The sequence below is a fragment of the Schistocerca americana genome, chromosome 2 (genome assembly GCF_021461395.2).
Source record: "Schistocerca americana isolate TAMUIC-IGC-003095 chromosome 2, iqSchAmer2.1, whole genome shotgun sequence".
Taxonomy (NCBI): Eukaryota; Metazoa; Arthropoda; class Insecta; order Orthoptera; family Acrididae; genus Schistocerca; species Schistocerca americana.
Genome location: NC_060120.1, coordinates 459,536,663 through 459,556,705, shown reverse-complemented (window position 1 = coordinate 459,556,705; position 20,043 = coordinate 459,536,663). Strand labels below are relative to the sequence as shown.

The 20,043-nt window shown below is 39.3% G+C and overlaps 1 protein-coding gene across 1 annotated transcript; it reads left to right on the top strand.

Moving 5' to 3' along the window:
• Positions 1-11,434: 11,434 nt before the first annotated feature.
• Positions 11,435-16,246, top strand: LOC124594092 (follicle cell protein 3C-1). Its single transcript, XM_047132443.1, has 3 exons — positions 11,435-11,689; positions 15,787-15,858; positions 16,133-16,246. The coding sequence occupies exons 1-3, from the start codon at positions 11,435-11,437 to the stop codon at positions 16,244-16,246; spliced, it is 441 nt and encodes a 146-aa protein (XP_046988399.1).
• Positions 16,247-20,043: the final 3,797 nt, after the last annotated feature.

The following is a 20,043-nucleotide window of genomic DNA, read 5'->3' as shown; positions in this document are numbered from 1 at the left end:
CAAAGTTCGTAAACTGTTCGTGTGCTGCAGTCGTTAAAGTATACTGTGCATAGCAAAGTGGCACTATCTGAAACTGGCGCCGAGGCAACTGTGGCGCACCACGGGCAATAGATAACAGGGGCGAACAGCGATGTGGAGATGTGTACAGGTGAACAGACGTGCAACTGTTGAGCAACTACAACCGAGATGAACCAAGCGGCTACCAACAGCGTCTCCTCAGTGACCGTTCAGCGAACAGAGCTGCGTATGGGCCTCTGCAGCGGGCGCCTGGTTCATGCACCCAAGCTGACTGCTGTTAATCTGCGACGAAGGCTGAAATTTGCATGCCAGTACCACAACGAGACGTCCACTGAGCAGTAATGGGTGGCCTTTTCACAGGAATCACGTTTTATGCGCCATCAGACAGATGACCGTTGGTGTGTGCAGTGTGAAACGTCTGAAAGCAAACTCAGGAGCGTACGTTATGCTCTGGAGTATGTTTTCGCGGTATTCCGTGGGTAATCACTTCATTCTGGAAGGCGCAATGGATTAACACAAATATGCATCCACCCTTGGGGACCATACCCACTCCTGCATGCAGTTTGTTTGTCTAAGGCATGATGGCATCTATCAGTAGGACAGAGCAACATGTCACACAGCTCACAGTGTACGTAAATGGTTCAAAGAGCACCACGATGAGTTTACCGTTCTCCAATGGCCATCAAACTCCCTGGATTCAAACCCAATCGAGAATCTGAGAGACCACCTCGATCGGGAATGTCCGCGCCATGGATCCTCAACCGAGAAACCTAGTACATATGGCTGTGGCACTGGAGTCGACATGCCCCCACGTCCCTGTCAGTATCTTCCAGAACCTCACTGAATATTTTACTGCACGTCTCACAATGGGCCGCACTGCAAAAGTGGTTATTCAGGCTTTTGACAAGTGGTCACATTAATATGACTAGACAGTGTATAACCAGAGGAGCAAATTTATCATCAGTTTCTTGTAAGCATAGGAAAACTTAGGCAATTTTGCAGACGCTGTGATGGAATATTGTGCCGCGTACAAACGCGTTATTTTGTATATACAACCAAGGATAGTATATGATACAACAATGGCTCATTTTTCTCCCTTATGCTATAACGTGTGTTGAATGTTCTAGCGATACTTGCATTCTGTTAGGTCGGTGTTGATCGCGCAATACAATCAAACACGTGGCGCCGTCTGCGTGCTGCCCTTTTCGGCACATCTTCTGTATTTTCTACGCCTTGAGATGTATTTCGTAGCGAGGCGTTGACAAATCTGTGATCTGATTTGAAACTCCTTTCCCGAGATAATGGCGCAAAAACATAAAAAAACGTGTTGTACATATAGTACACTGAAGTACTACGCCTGCAGCTCATTGCTGGAATATCTCAGTTTTCAATTATTTATTGAACTCGTCAATTTTGAGTCGATTGCACGTCATGATCTTTAGAGGTGGCCTTCTCGAAAATAAGGGTGGAGGGTATTGAGCCAAAATATCTTGGTCTTTCATTTTAGGATGTACACAAGCAATGTACCAAATATGAGCAAATCGATTGGCTGTCTCCGAGGCCTTCCTCTTCGGAGTACAATTTTCCTGGCATAGGATGTTCGGAAATTGTGATTAACATGGGAGTTATTTACACTACAAATTACACATACAGGCTTAGAGGGATTGGATAAAACCATGACTGTACTGAATTATAAGGATTTCAGTTACCAATAGCTTTGATGTACTGGTATCACTCAACTTTTTTTTATTTTACAGCACTTACAGAGTGTTTCAAAAATGACCGGTGTATTTGAAACGGCAATAAAAACTAAACGAGCAGCGATAGAAATACACCGTTTGTTGCAATATGCTTGGGACAACAGTACATTTTCAGGCGGACAAACTTTCGAAATTACAGTAGTTACAATTTTCAACAACAGATGGCGCTGCAAGTGATGTGAAAGATATAGCAGACAATGCAGTCTGTGGGTGCGCCATTCTGTACGTCGTCTTTCTGCTGTAAGCGTGTGCTGTTCACAACGTGCAAGTGTGCTGTGGAAAACATGGTTTATTCCTTAGAACAAAGGATTTTTCTGGTGTTGGAATTCCACCGCCTACAACACAGTGTTGTTGCAACAAGACGAAGTTTTCAACGGAGGTTTAATGTAACCAAAGGACCGAAAAGCGATACAATAAAGGATCTGTTTGAAAAATTTCAACGGACTGGGAACGTGCTGGAAAGGTAGGGCGACCGCGTACAGCAACCACAGAGGGCAACACGCAGCTAGTGCAGCAGGTGATCCAACAGCGGCCTCGGGTTTCCGTTCGCCGTGTTGCAGCTGCGGTCCAAAACACGCCAACGTCCACGTATCGTCTCATGCGCCAGAGTTTACACCTCTATCCATACAAAATTCAAATGCGGCAACCCCTCAGCGCTGCTACCATTGCTGCACGAGAGACATTAGCTAACGATATAGTGCACAGGATTGATGACGGTGATATGCATGTGGGCAGCATTTGGTTTACTGACGAAGCTTATTTTTACCTGGACGGCTTCGTCAATAAACAGAACTGGCGCATATGGGGAACCGAAAAGCCCCATGTTGCAGTCCCATCGTCCCTGCATCCTCAAAAAGTACTGGTCTGGGCCGCCATTTCTTCCAAAGGAATCATTGGCCCATTTTTCAGATCCGAAACGATTACTGCACCACGCTATCTGGACATTCTTCGTGAATTTGTGGCGGTACAAACTGCCTTAGACAACACTGCGAACACCTCGTGGTTTATGCAAGATGGTGCCCGGCCACATCGCACGGCCGACGTCTTTAATTTCCTGAATGAATATTTTGCTGGTCGTGTGATTGCTTTGGGCTATCCGAAACATACAGGAGGCGGCGTGGATTGGCCTCCCTATTCGCCAGACATGAACCCCTGTGACTTCTTTCTGTGGGGACACTTGAAAGACCAGGTGTACCGCCAGAATCCAGAAACAATTGAACAGCTGAAGCAGTACATCTCATCTGCATGTGAAGCCATTCCGCCAGACACGTTGTCAAAGGTTTCGGGTAATTTCATTCAGAGACTACGCCATATTATTGCTACGCATGGTGGATATGTGGAAAATATCGTACTATACAGTTTCCCAAACCGCAGCGCCATCTGTTGTTGACAATTGTAACTACTGTAATTTCGAAAGTTTGTCTGCCTGAAAATGTACTGTTGTCCCAAGCATATTGCAACAAACGGTGTATTTCTATCGCTGCTCGTTTAGTTTTTATTACCGTTTCAAATATACCGGTCACTTTTGAAACACCCTGTACATGCACACTTTATTTTTTCCTTTTGAATCCAGCTTCCAGAACTTCTTAAAAAACTGTTGTTATACTGTCGTATCCATTGATTCTATTCAGTATACTCTGCTTGGCGTAAAAAGTTCCAAGAGAGGTTTTTTTTTAACACTCGAAAATTGCATTTACCAAGTAATGATCTTAGCTCCTATCGAAGTAGACCACTTGACCATCTGTACACAGTGGCCAACGTTTCTGGAGGCCTTGGAAGCAATCAGGGAAATTTTTAACTGCGATGCTTGTAAGCTGATTTGTCACAGCTCATTGGATGTCTGCAATATCTTGACGAAAGTGTCTTTTCAGTCGCCTTTCCACTCGTGGGAAGTAGAAAAAATCGCAAGGGGAGAGGTCAGGCGAATATGGCGGATGTGGGATGGCAATAACAGAATGTCTAGCCAGATACTCAGTAGCAGATGGAGGAGTTTTGCATTAAGTTTCCGTTTCCCTAAATCTTCGGATAAAATCTTTTGACACACAACACAATTCAAATTAAGTTCTTCTGATACCGTATGCACAGTTACGTGACGGTCTTCTTCCAATAACTGCCTTCCACGCTGCGCGTTTGCATGGTTTTGTGCCGTAGACCAACGACCAGAGCTGGGATCATCTGGCTCTGAATCTCTGCCTTCACGAAACCTTATGTGCCACCCCAAAACACAAATTCTCGAAAGTGCCTTGCCTGCATATGCTTTCTTAATCATCGTCCACGTTCCACTAGGGATTACCCAGAGCCTGACGCACAACTTAATGTTCATTCTTTGCTCACAATCAGCGTCCCTTTTGTCACCTTAACTAAAGCGCCAAGAACCCAAACCTTGTGTTGCTACGGTGCAAGCACGACCCCCACCTAGTGAGTTTGCACGCAAACATGGCCAAGGTCATTTCAAGGATGCACATATACCAGGTAGCATAAAAAACATTTGTTCCTTTTTAGTATGGCAAATTCAGAAATGTGAAAAACCTGTCGCGAAACTCCTAGGACGAAGGGAGTACGTCACATTTTACATCTTTCTGAAGAATTATAATGCCTGAAACCTTAGCAGCTAATCATCATACTACATGCTTGTCCACTGCTGATAAACATATTGACATGAAAGTGTCTGTAAGTAGCTCTCGCTCTCCATGTTACACTATCCTCGGCAAGCCTCTTCATCTCTGCATACTTACACCAATACCCATTTTAACCTACTCACTACTGCCACGCCATGGGCTCTTTCTACCACTATTTATGCCCTGCACTTCCATCCATTACCAAATTGACAGAGTCTTTGATATCTCAGGATGTTCTTGTCAACTGCTTACTTCTTTTAGACACGTTCTGCCATAATTTTTCCCCATAATCATTTATTTAGCGAAAACTTCCTCTCATATAGCTTAAAAGTTCGCAACTACACGCAATCTACAGTGATCACTTGATGACAAAAAGAGAAAGAGCTGAGGCTGCCCAAGGATGGAAATTATTGCATAGTTCACTTATATTTCTATGTACTGTTGTCAGAAATGTCTGCCGCCATAATTCACTGATGCATGTTATGAGACTAGGCAGCTGTAGTATGGCAAGATGACACGTTTGTCCTCAGCGTTATCTGATTATTTGCAAAATCCTTAAGGATTCTTCTGTAGAACCGTACTGTCTAAAAAAAATTAAATTATAACGCATGAAAGTTAGTCCCATTAACCGTTAGGGCTTTTTTTCTGTTATTCATTTACACTGCCTGACAAAAGAAGCGAAGCACCCAAAAAATGTGGTCATATGTCAATGTAATTTTGTGCAAGTACACACCATCAGCAAGTGCATGAAATTCATTTTGCAATTCTCTGTGGCAGGCAGAGCACTCATCGGAGTGCATTAGTATTTGGTGTGTTTACCAGGTCTGTGCGGTGTATACGGGCCATTAACAGTGTCAGATACTGAGTAATCACTGTAAAGGACACGGAGATGCCATGTACTCATGTGACAAACCATTAACAGCACCTGACAGATTTGAGAGGCCTCAATTTGGGTCTCCATTTGCTAGCTGGTCAATTCACGGAATATCCAGAAAATGTATCTCTGTTGGTTTTTGGAGATATTCTAAGTTGATTTCTGAACGAATCATAAGTTGATTTTTGAATGCGTGCATAGAGTACGTGATGTCTCTGCCAGTAGAATCGCCGTCGCATCACGAAATAAACTTTTCATAGACGTAAGGGGATGGGGCTATAAGAGCTGGACCGAATAAACCAAAACGGGTGAATCCCAATCGCTATTTGTTAATGTGGTTGATTGTGCACATGATACGCGTTGTTATAAATATTCGCGAAATCCGGAGATTCGTACTAACAAGGTGGAAATACACACTAACACGAATAACAAATAAGGGAGATTACATATTACCTTCTTGGTGCATCCAAGGGAATGAAATTTTGACAGAAAATTTTTGCCAGCTCGCTACACTACTAGGGGCAAGTTGTGCAGTCATCGGTTACCAGCCGCTATTCACGTAATAGAGCGGAAAACCCGTTGTACAAACACGTAACAACACCAAACTGTAGAATAAACACGGAGTAACTAAATTGGTGCTACTGGCAGGTTTAGTGAAGTTAACAGGCGAATATGTTTTGACAATGGCAAGAATAGTTACAGAATTATTGATGACTAGATTGTTCGTTAGAACTAGGAAGGAGAAGAAACGAGGATATCGCACGAATTATATGGAAGAATGAGACGATTCCAAATTTATATAAAAATTTCGTACTACTACTACTTTTCGGTCTCATGCTTTGAGAAACTGGAGCGTATGATGAAATGTGAAGCTATTTCCTAATGTAAGATTTTTTGCTAGTAGTAGGCCTATTAGGTATTTGATATTGGCACTTGGTGAATTGAATTCTATCGTGTTATTTAAGTAAATGAGGTAGTAAAAATGACCGTTTGTGCCAAACAGTCTCGCTTATTTGGTGTGTGTTACAATTGCTGCAATATTAGAAAGGCCTATTTCGTTTTATCTAGCTGACAGTGGCAAAATGGACAGAATCAAATCGAAAAACCACACTACTCCTGGGTACTGTTTGCATTAACAGCTTTTTCACTATCAGACAACGACATTTTGATTTTTCATGTAGCAAAACGTTTGATAAACTTTGATGAGGTAATAGATTCTTTCGCCCAATATTAATTGTTTTTTTCCTTAAAAAAAAAAAAGAAAGAAAAATGTGGATAGGATGTCAAACCGGCCGACTGGGTGTAGGAGAGGCACCACAGGACATCTTAAGTTCCACTATTCTGAATATACACTCATGCTCATAAATTAAGGATAATGCTGATACATGGTGAAACAACGCTCTGGTGGGCGGTTTGCGGGTTTAAATCACCTCGAGGTATGACCATGCAGTGCATTTGACCTGCAGTCGTCTCACGGTGGCGCTGGCAGCAGTCCGCATATGCAGAGGTGTGTTGGTGCATGTCAGAGTACGATGCAGCGAGTAATTGTGCAGATACTAGGGTGACTGGAGGCTTGTCAAACACAGCAGGTCATAGCATGGGCCCTCCGTGTGCCAGAAAGTGTGATCTCAAGATTATGGCAACAATTCCAGCAGACAAGAAATGCGTCCAGGCGCTACAGTATGGGACATCCACAGTGTTCAACACCACAGAAAGACCGATATCTCGCCATCAGTGCCCGCAGACGGATATGGAGTACTGCAGGTAGCCTTGCTCGGGACCTTACGGTAGCCACTGGAACAGTTGTCTCTAGACACACAGTCTACAGACATGGTTTATTCGCAAGGTGCATTCCACTGACCCCTAGTCACAGGAGAGTCCATAAAGCCTGGTGTCAATAACACAGTACATGGTCATTGGAACAGTGGTCCCAGGTTATGTTGACGGGCAAGTCTAGGTAAAGTCTGAACAGTGATTCTCACTGGGTTTTCATCTGGCGTGAACCAGGAACCAGATACCAGCCCCTTAATGTCCTTGAAAGGGACCTGTATGGAGGTCGTGGTTTGATGGTGTGGGGTGGGATTATGATTGGTGTACATACACCCCTGCACATCTTTGACAGAGGAACTGTAACAGGTCAGGTGTATTGGGATGTCATTTTGCACCAGTATGTCTGCCTTTTCAGGGGTGCAGTGGGTCCCACCTTCCTCCTGATGGATGATAACACATGGACCCTCCGAGCTGCCATTGTGGAAGAGTACCTTGAAACAGAAGATACCAGGGGAATGGAATGGCCTGCCTGTTCTCCAGACCTAAACCCCATTGAGCACGTCTGGGATGTTCTCGGTCGATGTATCGCTGCACATCTTCAAACCCCTAGGACACTTCAGGAGCTCTGACAAGCTCTGGTGCAAGAATGGGACTCTATACCACACTAGCTGCTTGACCACCTGATCAAGGGTATGCCAACCCGCTGTGCGGCATGTGTACGTGTGCATTGTGATCCTATTTCATATTGATGTCGGGGTACATACACAGGAAAAAGTGGCATTTCATAGCATGTGTTTCGGAACGGTTTTCTCAACTTATCACCAATACCATGGACATACAGAGCTGTGTCGAGTGTGTTCCCTATGTGCTTATGCTATTAGCACCAGTTTTGTGTAGTGCCACGTTGTGTGGCACCATATTCTGCAATTATCCTTAATTTATGAGCATGAGTTTAGATTTGATGGCTTTCATTACTAAACATACACGTTAGAATTCCACAGAGTGAAATGCACTGATGTGAAAATGTGTGGCACTGCACTTTTGCATACTTAAGACCAAATAACATGTATTACATTTCCTCGAACACATACATTATGTATCAAACTCTCCAGAAAGATGTGCGCTACAAAATGAACATATTTTTGAAAAAACAATTTTTTAAAATTGTCCCCTTCGGAAATATCATAGGCATGCATACGACGGCATGCACATTGCCTTGTTTCTGGCCAACTACCATGAGGGAAGATTACTGTGTAGTGCACTAAGCACATCACAGCCCCGAACCAGTGCACCTACCATCTGAGAACAAGTAATGGACTCCCTATAACATTGTGTGTTATCTTCCACCATTGATCAGAGGTTAGCAGCAGTCAGAGTATGGAATTACCGTCCCATGCATGGCCGCCTTTGACGACACAACATAAATGGCCATGTTTAGAGTGGTGCCACCACCAGGAAGCATCGACTGCTGATAAGTGGGATTGCACTGCATCCAGTGACGAATCATAGTTCTGTGTTATCCTAGATGACCACTGTCAGTGAATATGGCGACAAGCTGGAAAGAGGTACTATTCTACCAATGTTTTGGAAAGGCATAGCGGCATTCCTCGTGGTATCATGGAGTGCAGAGTCATAGGGGTGAATTCAGTCATGGCTGGTAGTGATTCAGGAATTCTGATGGCACATTGGTACATTACAGATACCCTATGTTCTCATGTGTTACCTCTCATGTGACATTATTGTTGTGCCAGTTTACAACAGGACACTGCTCATCCACACATAGGACTTGCCTCTATGAAAAAGTGCATTATGTTGAGCTACGCCCATGGTCAACAAAATCCACAGATCTGTCTCTGATAGAACATGCGACATCTACTGCATCCTACCGTCAGTATCAAGGATGTCAGTGACCAGTTACATTTGTGGGCCACAATGCCTCAGGAGAGGATACAATAGCTTTATGATACTCCTATCAATTTAATCAGTACATGCATCCTGGCCAGAGGCTGTGCAGCGTCACACTGATCAGCGGCCTCATGATGCGAAGTTCTTCGTAAAATTGACTCGCTTCTGTAATAACATAACATATTCTTTCAACTTGTGAAGCTTCCATGTCATTTCCTCTTCCCATTCTGGATGCTTCACTTAGACAGTGTATCTGCATAATATAAACAAAAGCCGAAATTATTATTTCGAAAATTTTTACCATGAAAAACAAACAATTGCTGTTTATGAACTTCTGCCCTCTGTTTCAGGATGAATACACTGTGGCTTCTGTTTTGGAGCTTATGGTGTGCACAGTGGTATGTAAATATCTTTTATCTAACTAAAGTGATTCAGTTGGAAAGATTATGGTTATTCTTCATAAACAGCACAGAAAATGCAATGTTGTAGTAGTAGTAGTAGTAGTAGTAGTAGCAGTAGCAGCAGCAGTAGGTGTCAATAACAGTAATTTTTCATACTTTCTTTGTTCATTCATTCAGAAACATATGTTCTGTAGACTCCTATATGAACAAAAATCTCAAGGATATGGAAAGAGTAAGTTATGCATTAACTGGCTGAAGCAGCCATTGCAGGCAACTTGTGAACAGTACATTAACACCAAATAGTAACTAATGCTAATCTACTTAGACTGATAATTATGGGAATTAATTTTTATATATAGAAAAAAGCATCTATTTCGGTAAAAAGGTACAATGCTTTGTACTGCATTACTTAGCAGCTATTTTCACCTGCACCTTCACACAAACTTTTTTTTTCTCTCCAGAGACTGCTATCAGCTATCTTTGTATTGGCAAAGTTAAAAGCCTATTTATTATTAATACTAGTGTTAATATAAATACCATTACGAATCGTAGAAGGACTGGCTAATGAGGTATTCTTTTATTTATTTATTTTTGTACCTGAGGATCCCCAATATCCTGTCTGTGTCTACCAACATGTTACAAACTTTTGAAACTGCAATACTAAACTCCTTTCTGAACCCTAGACAGGAACATGCAGTCTGTATGGAAATTACTTTCAATACTGCAGTTATCCTCAGTGCATGATATGCTATTAGTTTAAGTATTAACTATAAATATCATTAGGAAGTAAACATATGGCATGTAAGCCTAATAAGCACAATATCGTTCAAGAGTTTAGTTACTAACTTAACAAAATTTTCTCGCTGCACACTTCTGTTGAATAACCATTTCTCTGTCCTTAGCTGCCAAGTAGATCATATCACAGGATTAAGTGGAAGTAAGCCAAGGCTATTAGCAATTCTGTCTGCTGGTCAACACAGTGGTGGTTTTAAGTGAGGAATTACACATTTTAAGCAAATACTTATAGTGCTTCTGCCACCTGTTTAATGCGGTGATGTGCAATAGGATAATGCCTAGGAATTTCATCAGCATGAGTTTTTGTATGATTATGGGTAGGCCTGCTTCATTGTTCTTCCCACTGTATGTAGTATGTAAGTGTTTGGGCCCTCCTTCAGTATATCTTCATCTGTAAGTGTAGGAGTTTTTTTTATTATGAATCCTCATTGTCTGCGGTAAATCACTACGCCAAATAAAGAACCTTCTGGGATTCCATCTTTAATATTTCCACAGAAATTTACAGTGGTTTTAATCCTGCAGTACCATTTATTAACGTATTCTCCATCCTCTGCTGTTAAGATGCTACTTTGCCCATGCAAATAGAATGCTTTTGATGCCATATTATTTATCATTTTCCCCAGTAGACTAACAAAGATTTCATTAGATCCAAAGCCTGAACCGAAGATTTTGTTCAAATGGCATTTTTGTTATTTACATAAGATCACTTTACAACAAACAAAAAATTCAATCAAGTATCAAAACCTGAACCAGTAGTCTTAAATTAAGGCTGCCTCTCTGAGTGGTCATCATGTCACTGTCACGCGGATGAACTAGGTTCAATTCCCACTAGGCTTAAGGACTTTTCCTTGGAAGGGGAAGTGCTCTTGGAATCATGAGGACAACTGGGGAGTTACTTGAAAGTGAAGTAGTGACTCCAATTTAACAAAACGTCAACATCAACAACTGGTACAGGAACATACTAAACACAGACCCCTTGACCATACTGATGTCCAAATGACACTATAGGTGGAGTATGAGACAGCAGTTGAGTTGGTCATAACTGTGTTTCACATTCCTAAGGATTCGCCAAGACACGTTCTACAAAATACGATGTACGAATACATATAAATTAATTGAAATATTAAGATTGATAATAATATACAAGTCTCTTAGTATTTTCCATAAAATATGTGACTCATGTGAATTTATTTGTAGAAAAATTAAAATATATAGCCGGAGTATAAATAACTATATTTTAATTTCATTAATTTAATTTTTCCTCTGTCAATACTGTTTAGTTGGGCTGAAAGCATGGTAGGCACTACCAGCACCAGCAGTACAGTAGTATCAACAGTTCCCTCTACAACTCCTATTGCACCAGCTCCAGCACCACCAACCAACCCAAAAGACATTCCGTGCACGTGTGGTGTTTTCCTCAGTGGACAATTTGTGAAAGGCAGTGATGCTCAACCACGAGGAAATGCAGCTCTGCTCCATGAACTGATGGTGCCCTTTCCATGCACACCTGTTGGCCTCAAACAGTGTATCAATCGCTGTCTTGATACCGTAAGTCATTCACGATTATATTATATATCTTTCAACACATTTGAAATTCAGAAAATATATATCAGATTTACTCTTTTTTTTCTTAACAATAGGTTTCATGTGGTTGCGTGAATGAAATTAACTTTATTCAACAGTACATCACACAACTTCTGATGCACTGAGAGTGTTCCAGAAAAGAAATGAAATTTCAATTGAACTGTAGTACAGATAGTTCCACAGTATGTCATCACTGTACAAAATCTATATTGTTCTCTAATGGTACATGCAATGCTTTTATATTCGGTATAGCCAGTACCGAGAGGAAAGTTAGGATAAAAAAACTAAATATTTACTGGAAAGATAGCAAAATAAACACTCACTCAGTTATAAGAATTTTCAGAATGGTATTGCACTTTTTACCTTATCTTAGTTTTATTTATACCTGGGAAAGATATAAATACGGCAGAAAACTGGGATTCATCCATCTCAGCATTTTTTACATACAGACACAAGGCTTTATCTTGCTGTCATCCACGACAGGAAGCAATATATTTCATTAAAATAAGTTATTTTCTCTCAGGAATAATACTTCCACAGCTGGTTGAGAGAGCTGTGGATGAAATTTGGTATGATCAAGGAGAAACTAGTGGCAAACTGAAACTGGAGTTTGTCTCAGATTTCTGCTCACTTGGCTCACTGTGAAACGTAATGGTATTACATAAAGTCTATGCAGCAATCACTTTTAACTTATCAAAGATTTTTAGTGAGGCAGTGCATCCAATGAATAATATGCAGATTTACAAACTAACAGTTAATCAACTATGTTTATAAATTATTTTGTCCAATTATGAGCGAGAAGATAAAGATGTCAAAATCGCAACACATTCACTACTTAGAGGCCTTTTCAATGATAAATCGCAAGTAGCATGAAATGATTGTAGCCATAAATGTTTACTTCCAGAAAATGAGTTTAAAGACACTGATACAGCAGTTCACTCAACAATTTTGCATGAGCATGGTTGATTAGTTTGGAGAGAAAGGGACCAAATAAATTATCATGTTTTTGATTATTTTCTCTCTGTCCTTTTGTGTGAAGTTAACATTCCATTGGATTGTTAAGAAATAGTTAAGTTTGGGAAAAACAGATACTATACTACTCCCCTTAAGATTGACCCATTTCCCACACACTGTTTTAGCACTCAGTTTCATGTCCCCAAATCAACAGAATTATCTGATTTTGGGCAAATAGTACTAACTATTCAAAACTCTGCTGTTGTTTGAAGCCAGATTTCAACCCACTTTCTCCACTATGACTGAAAATAACACAAAACAATTAATGGATGCAGCACACACTGTTTTCCTTGAAACTACTCTTCTCTATTTGTTGCCAATTAGACATAAGAGGGATGTTCACTAAAAAAAAAAAAAAAAAAAAAAAAAAAAAAAAAAAAAAAAAAAAAAAAAAAAAACAGGTCTGGACTATCCTTCTGGAATCTGGATAGAGGTTCACATGGCTCTGAGCACTATGGGACTTAACATCTGAGGTCATCAGTCCAAGATAGAGGTCATTTCAGATTAAACACACAATGAGAAGGCACAAAAAAATGACCAAGCCATTTTTAAAAGAACTATCACAGCATGTGAAACAACATAATCAATGAAAACCCAGAAACCAAATCAGGCAGACAGTAACCCAACTTCATACTGCAGCTTGAGATGCATCCATAATAATAACGTAACCACAACGATCACTGACTACTTACTTTTATGCTGTTTTGTTACATGTGAAATAAGTATCTTCTGTTTTATCTCATTGTGGTGTAGTTTTCCTTGCCAGCCTCAATAAGAAAGTGGTAAACACAGGAAAAATAAACAAAAAGATTAGGATGAGAGAACAAACTGAGAAAAAGGAAGATAATACAAATGACATTGTACCAACAGAGACTGGGTACAAAGTATGAAAGAGGGTTGAACAGAAAAAAACTGTCATTCAAATTACACAAAAAGATTGAAATGAAGCAAGTCATAAGAAACTAAAAATATAATAGAGCGCACATCCAAATGACCAAAACTTTGTAATGCCAGTATGGGAACATAATACTGGGTAACCATAATAACCTATTACTGGTTTCCATTACTTTCTACAGACAAATGCCCAGCAATATAGTGAGAAGGATGGTAACTGCACATTAGTGCATACTGAACTTTTTTTACCCTTAAGAGAGGAATGTGAAGAGTTTGACAGAGCACTGAAAGACCTGAGTTGAAACAAGGCCCCGGGAGTAGACAACATTCCATTAGAACTACTGATGGCCTTGGGAGAGCCAGTCCTGACAAAACTCTACCATCTGGTGAGCAAGATGTATGAGACAGGCGAAATACCCTCAGACTTCAAGAAGAATATAATAATTCCAATCCCAAAGAAAGCAGGTGTTGACAGATGTGAAAATTACCCAACTATCAGTTTAATAAGTCACACCTGCAAAATACTAACGCGAATTCTTTACAGACGAATGGAAAAACTGGTAGAAGCGGACCTCGGGGAAGATCAGTTTGGATTCCGTAGAAATGTTGGAACACGTGAGGCAATACTAACCTTACAACTTATCTTAGAAGAAAGATTAAGAAAAGGCAAACCTAAGTTTCTAGGATTTGTAGACTTAGAGAAAGCTTTTGACAATGTTGACTGGAATACTCTCTTTCAAATTCTGAAGGTGGCAGGTATAAAATACAGGGAGCGAAGGGCTATTTACAATTTGTACAGAAATCAGATGGCAGTTATAAGAGTCGAGGGGCATGAAAGGGAAGCAGTGGTTGGGAAAGGAGTGAGACAGGGTTGTAGCCTCTCCCCGATGTTATTCAATGGAGTTCTGCTATTTAGGGAGTAAAATAACTGATGATGGTCGAAGTAGAGAGGATATAAAATGTAGACTGGCAATGGCAAGGAAATCGTTTCTGAAGAAGAGAAATTTGTTAACATCGAGTATAGATTTAAGTGTCAGGAAGTCGTTTCTGAAAGTCTTTGTATGGAATGTAGCCATGTATGGAACTGAAACATGGACAATAACTAGTTTGGACAAGAAGAGAATAGAAGTTTTCGAAATGTGGTGCTACAGAAGAATGCTGAAGATAAGGTGGGTGGATCACGTAACTAATGAGGAGGTATTGAATAGGACTGGGGAGAAGAGAAGTTTGTGGCACAACTTGACTAGAAGAAGGGATCGGTTGGTAGGACATGTTTTGAGGCAGCAAGGGATCACAAATTTAGCATTGGAGGGCTGCATGGAGGGTAAAAATCGTAGAGGGAGGCCAAGCGATGAATACACTAAGCAGATTCAGAAGGATGTAGGTTGCAGTAGGTACTGGGAGATGAAGAAGCTTGCACAGGATAGAGTAGCATGGAGAGCTGCATCAAACCAGTCTCAGGACTGAAGACCACAACAACAACAACAACAACAACAAAAAGAGAGGAATGAACATGTAGATTGTTAAAAACTCTGAACCGTGTGGTGTAGAAATAAACTGAACGACAAGATCTCAAAGTGACGTGAAAATTTTTGTGCATGATGTTAAGTTACTGTCACTTAAGTCAAAGGCTTGCCACTGGGTTGTCTTAAATAACCCTAAGCATTGGCAAATGAGCTGGTTAAATTATTTTGGATGCAGAAATATTGTTAAAGCATGAATTCTATAAATGACAAGCATCGAATAGCACAGCGCTTTTTTTTGTGGAGTGTAACACAGAATGCGTGAAGCCAGATTGAAATTTCGACGACAATGCTTCCAAGTCAGTGTTGCATGCCTCAGTAAAATCTCTTAGAAGGACAAAAGCACAAAATCACCTTCACACTTATATTTTGTTTCATTTACATTAGAATATGTTACAGTACCTCTTTAATGTTCTTCACATAAATTTAGTATAAATTGTTAAAATAGAGTAACAGTTTGTTAATCAAACATTTTAAAAACATTAAAGTATTTTAGTTTTTACCAGTTAAATGTTAAAGATTTGATGGTATTTCAATAACTAAAAGAAAATGTCAATTGATATAAATATTGGTATCAACGACAAGTGTAAATAGTCCCCTTTAATGTGAAAATTATTTCTCTTTCTTTAGATTGTTAAACATCTACCTAATAGCCCAGCTATTTTGTGTGGCTCTATTGATCGTGATTGCTACAAGGAGAGGGTAAGTGATATATTAAGAGATGAAATATTAATTATTTAATTGTACTCTCGCAGTAAGTGATACTAATAAAATAAAGATGGAACATTTTCTGTAGATGATAATCCCTTACTTTAGAACTACAGTTAATCAAAAGGAAAGTTAACATTTGTGAATCAAGTTATATTTTCCGCTGACAAGTATACCAATATCTGATAGTTACTTAACACTTTATCCAAAAAATATATCACGTAACGAATATGCATAATATGCTTTAGCTCTTTTTGTCTTTTTACAGGCATATTTATTTGTGAAGAACTGCAGTGATAAATGGGTCAACACAAATCTATCTGCTGGAAGGGAATACTGTTGTAAAGATGGTGTCCCTTATAAGTGTCCTATCATGTCATAATCTACATTTTGTAACTACCATCCTTTATTTAAACATTTAAATTATCAATATTGTACTAATTACTATTCCTACACAGAAATAAAACGGTTGTCTCAATCACTTTACACCTTCATTGTGTAAAATGCGAGACAGTAGAAAAAAAGAACATTTTCATGTGGCTTGGGAACCAGCGTAATTCAAAATAATCTTTTGTTAAGGCAAAAATAACACTAACTGGATGCAAAAACAGTAAAAGGATATTTCCACTGATACATTTGATATCAACAGAAGAAAACTGACTGATAATATGGTGGAAGAAAAATGCTATTATTCTTGCATGCCACTGACTGGCATACTTAAAAAAATCCCTCCTCTCAAATTTTCCTGGACATAAATACTGACTACTACCAAGCAGTTCAGTCAGCTTTAGGTTTTCAGTAAAATCTTCTTTAGAGTGTTATTCTGTTTAGAAATTTACTGTCAAACATTTATAAGCTTGAGTTTTTACAAAACCGATTCTGAAACAAATAACAATAGCCAAACTCAAATTTCTACCAAGTTTCATTTATACTGTGGCAATTTGTGCCTGAGGTTTATGTGGTTGCTTTAAGTACAGGAAACAGATACTAATGACGCAATAATTAACATGCATAACTGGATGGTCATCTCAGGAATATTGCTCAATGGTTTCCTGGTGCAGGTAAGCTTTCTCGCAAGTGACACAGATGATGGTGTAGTTGAAGAAAAAGTATGGAAGGAAGATTATCAACAATACACTCATTAACAACAGCAAACAATCTTACATAGAATGAACAAGAAGGAAATCTGCAATATTGCTTGGTGTTCAAATCCAGAATGTGAGTTCACAGCCTAAATAACTGAGGAACTATGCCTGAACGTCACTAAGTCAGGAACTATACTCCGTTCATCATAAGAATAAAACCGATGTAAACAAACAGAAACAAGATGATTGATCAGAAGCCGTAGCACACATATACTGGTGTTGTTGCGCTCTTGGAAGTAGGTCCTACTTATGTATTAGATATATTATCAGTAAGTTACGTTAAATGAAACTTTAAGATATTCAAATGTATTAGAAGTCATCAACCTTTTTTTTTTTAAAATCACACTGTAGTTTTTATTTTAAAAATGGTGTATAGTCACAGCCTCTGCACTGTTGTGCTTTGTCGCCCTGTTAATACGCAGTATGAAAGTGGCTGAGGCTGCTTCCCATTCCCATTTAAAAAGTGCTGATAAATAAGTTGTTCTTAATGTTTGTCACAGATTTACAGACAGAATCGGCTTTGAAGTTTTACAAGGGATTGTATTAGTACAGATGAAACACCAGTGTATAGTAGTGTACAGTGGAGGCGGTGGAGTAATAGCTTTGTGACTCATCGACCTAAATGGCTTGCTGGTTAGTCTCACCCAAGTCAGTTTATTTACTTTTTCAATTTGAATTACCTACATCTTGTAACCGTAAAATTCATCGTCATTTTATATAAATAATGCACATCATATTGTTTTTAATTAAATATTGCACTTGAAATTCTTGTTTTCATTTCAAAAATAAATTTTCAATTCTAGATATTTTATGAAAGACTGTTAATAAAGGTTGCTTAAACTAACAGAAAATAACAATTATGGAGGCAAAAATGAAAAACTAAATACTCTTCATTTGGACTGTGTCCATTGTTTTACACCACAGAAGTAGATATGTGTTGCAGAAGCATGAAAAACAATCATTTTCACAGCATCGAGCACACCACACAAATGTTGTATTTTTACATTTGCCACTGTGCCATTACAATACGAACCCAACAGAACTGATCTGGAGCCAAGTTAAGGGATCTGGCCCAAGAAATAACACGACTGTTAAGCTCCCGGACGTACTGGAACCACCACATGCAGCTTTTTCATATGTCACTACCGAATGTAGGCAGCAATATATAGAATGGCACGTCATAAGTAAAGAGAAGATGCCACGCCCGAGTGGCTCTGTTGTTGATCGACTATCAGCGTTGCAGATGATAGTTCCAGTACTGAAATGTATTTCTCGGATTCGGATAAGGATGAAGGTAAGAGATTACCAGATGACTGACTGTAATTAATATCTTCTGTGGCTACAGTATTCAATAGTATGGTGAAATCACTGCAGTATTGTTTTGCATCACACATAGCTCGCTCAGAAAAATTACCCTGTGTTTAAGTTCGGAATTTTTATCACTCTTGTTTATAATTAAAATACTATGAAAGGTGAGAACAAGGACATTTTATGCTTTCCGTCTGGTCACCTAAGAAGCACGCGGTAGTGTTTAAAGTCTTTCCAAATATTATTTCATTTTCTTTAAAAACTAAGTGACATTCGAAGCTATGTTTTTTTGCTTGTCTCTTTATGTCTGAACTGCACTGCTCACATCATTGCAGGCTAATTGGAGAGATGATGAGCATGTGCTGTCCAAGTTTAAAGTGCCAGTAAAGCTGTTGTCCCACACATTATCACTCAGTGTGTGTGTGTGTGTGTGTGTGTGTGTGTGTGTGTGTGTGTGTGTGTGTGTGTGTGTATAACATAGCACAAAACGTATCCTTATGATTGTACTTGACTGTACTGGTCACAACTTTGCTTCCGCTTCAAGTGAAACGAAATCCAATGATATTCAGGCAAACTCTGAAGAATACATGGCGTAATGTTTACGTCAGGTTTATTCTTATGAACAGATTATAGCTGGTGATGACAACTGTCAGAAAATCATGACTGCTACAAACAAACTTACATTTCTTGGCTTGGAAGTCAGGAACTTCAAGACTTGAAAAACATGTGATTTCTGGTACATCCATATGAAGTGCAGTACATTGTTCTAAGATGACAAATTATTAACTCTGCATACATTTAAACTCTTACATCAGGCACTTTGTCACTCAGAGTGAAGCACGTTTTCCATGTGCAGCAGTTTTACAGTGAACAGGATGTATATATCAATCTTTCTATTTTATAAATCAGCTTGTTGTACCATAAACTAACAAATGACAATGGCATTACTGTAGAGTACGAGCAGTACCATTTACAGAAAAGAAATGATACATCATAACTTTTTCTTATTCTGTTCTCTCTGGAATTGAAATGAAACATCAGCAGCATTTTAAAACACACTCAAAACTCCCACCAATTTTTTTTTATTTTTTTACATAACTAAGTGCTGCTATTCCCACTAATGAAATTCCACCTTAAAAATTAAAATCCTCTGTAGTCTACCAAAAATACAAGAAACACACAGGAATTTGCATGAGTGTTGCTATCAGTATGTTACAGGCATTTTGGTGCTATTGTACTCATTTACTGCAAAATCCAATCTAACTCGGCGCAAAATATTGTAGTTCATTTTATTTTCTATTTTGCCCTTGCTTTTCCTAAGTACTCATTGTGGCTCATCTTTTCATATGATAGGAAGTTCTTTGGTATTTGTCACTGACTTTCCCTTGCTGTTTCTTTGAGTAATAACAAAGTAACTTCCTGTACTAAAGGCTTAGGCACACTCTATACTCAAGAGACTTGTGTAATGATCTGTGCCGATGCATCATATGTTGGGAGAGCTTGGGAGGGGTTAGAGCAGTGCACACATCATGAACTACGCTTACCTAAAAGGCCGACATGTGAGGGCAGGCAATTGACATTATTCCACATACTTACTTGCTTAGTAACCATAAATCATCATAACAAAGCTACTGATAGGTGACTGCAGCCATGGGTACCAGATAGTATTGTTATAAAATGATAAAAGCAACATTTATCACAATCTTATCATTCTTGTTACTAAGCA

Bases quoted from the DNA above. Each gene is read 5' to 3' on its own strand.
- LOC124594092 (XM_047132443.1), top strand. From the start codon at position 11,435: ATGGTAGGCACTACCAGCACCAGCAGTACAGTAGTATCAACAGTTCCC. The intron at 11,690-15,786 runs GTAAGTCATTCA...CTCTTTCTTTAG, and splicing joins TCAATCGCTGTCTTGATACC to ATTGTTAAACATCTACCTAA. The intron at 15,859-16,132 runs GTAAGTGATATA...GTCTTTTTACAG, and splicing joins GTGATTGCTACAAGGAGAGG to GCATATTTATTTGTGAAGAA.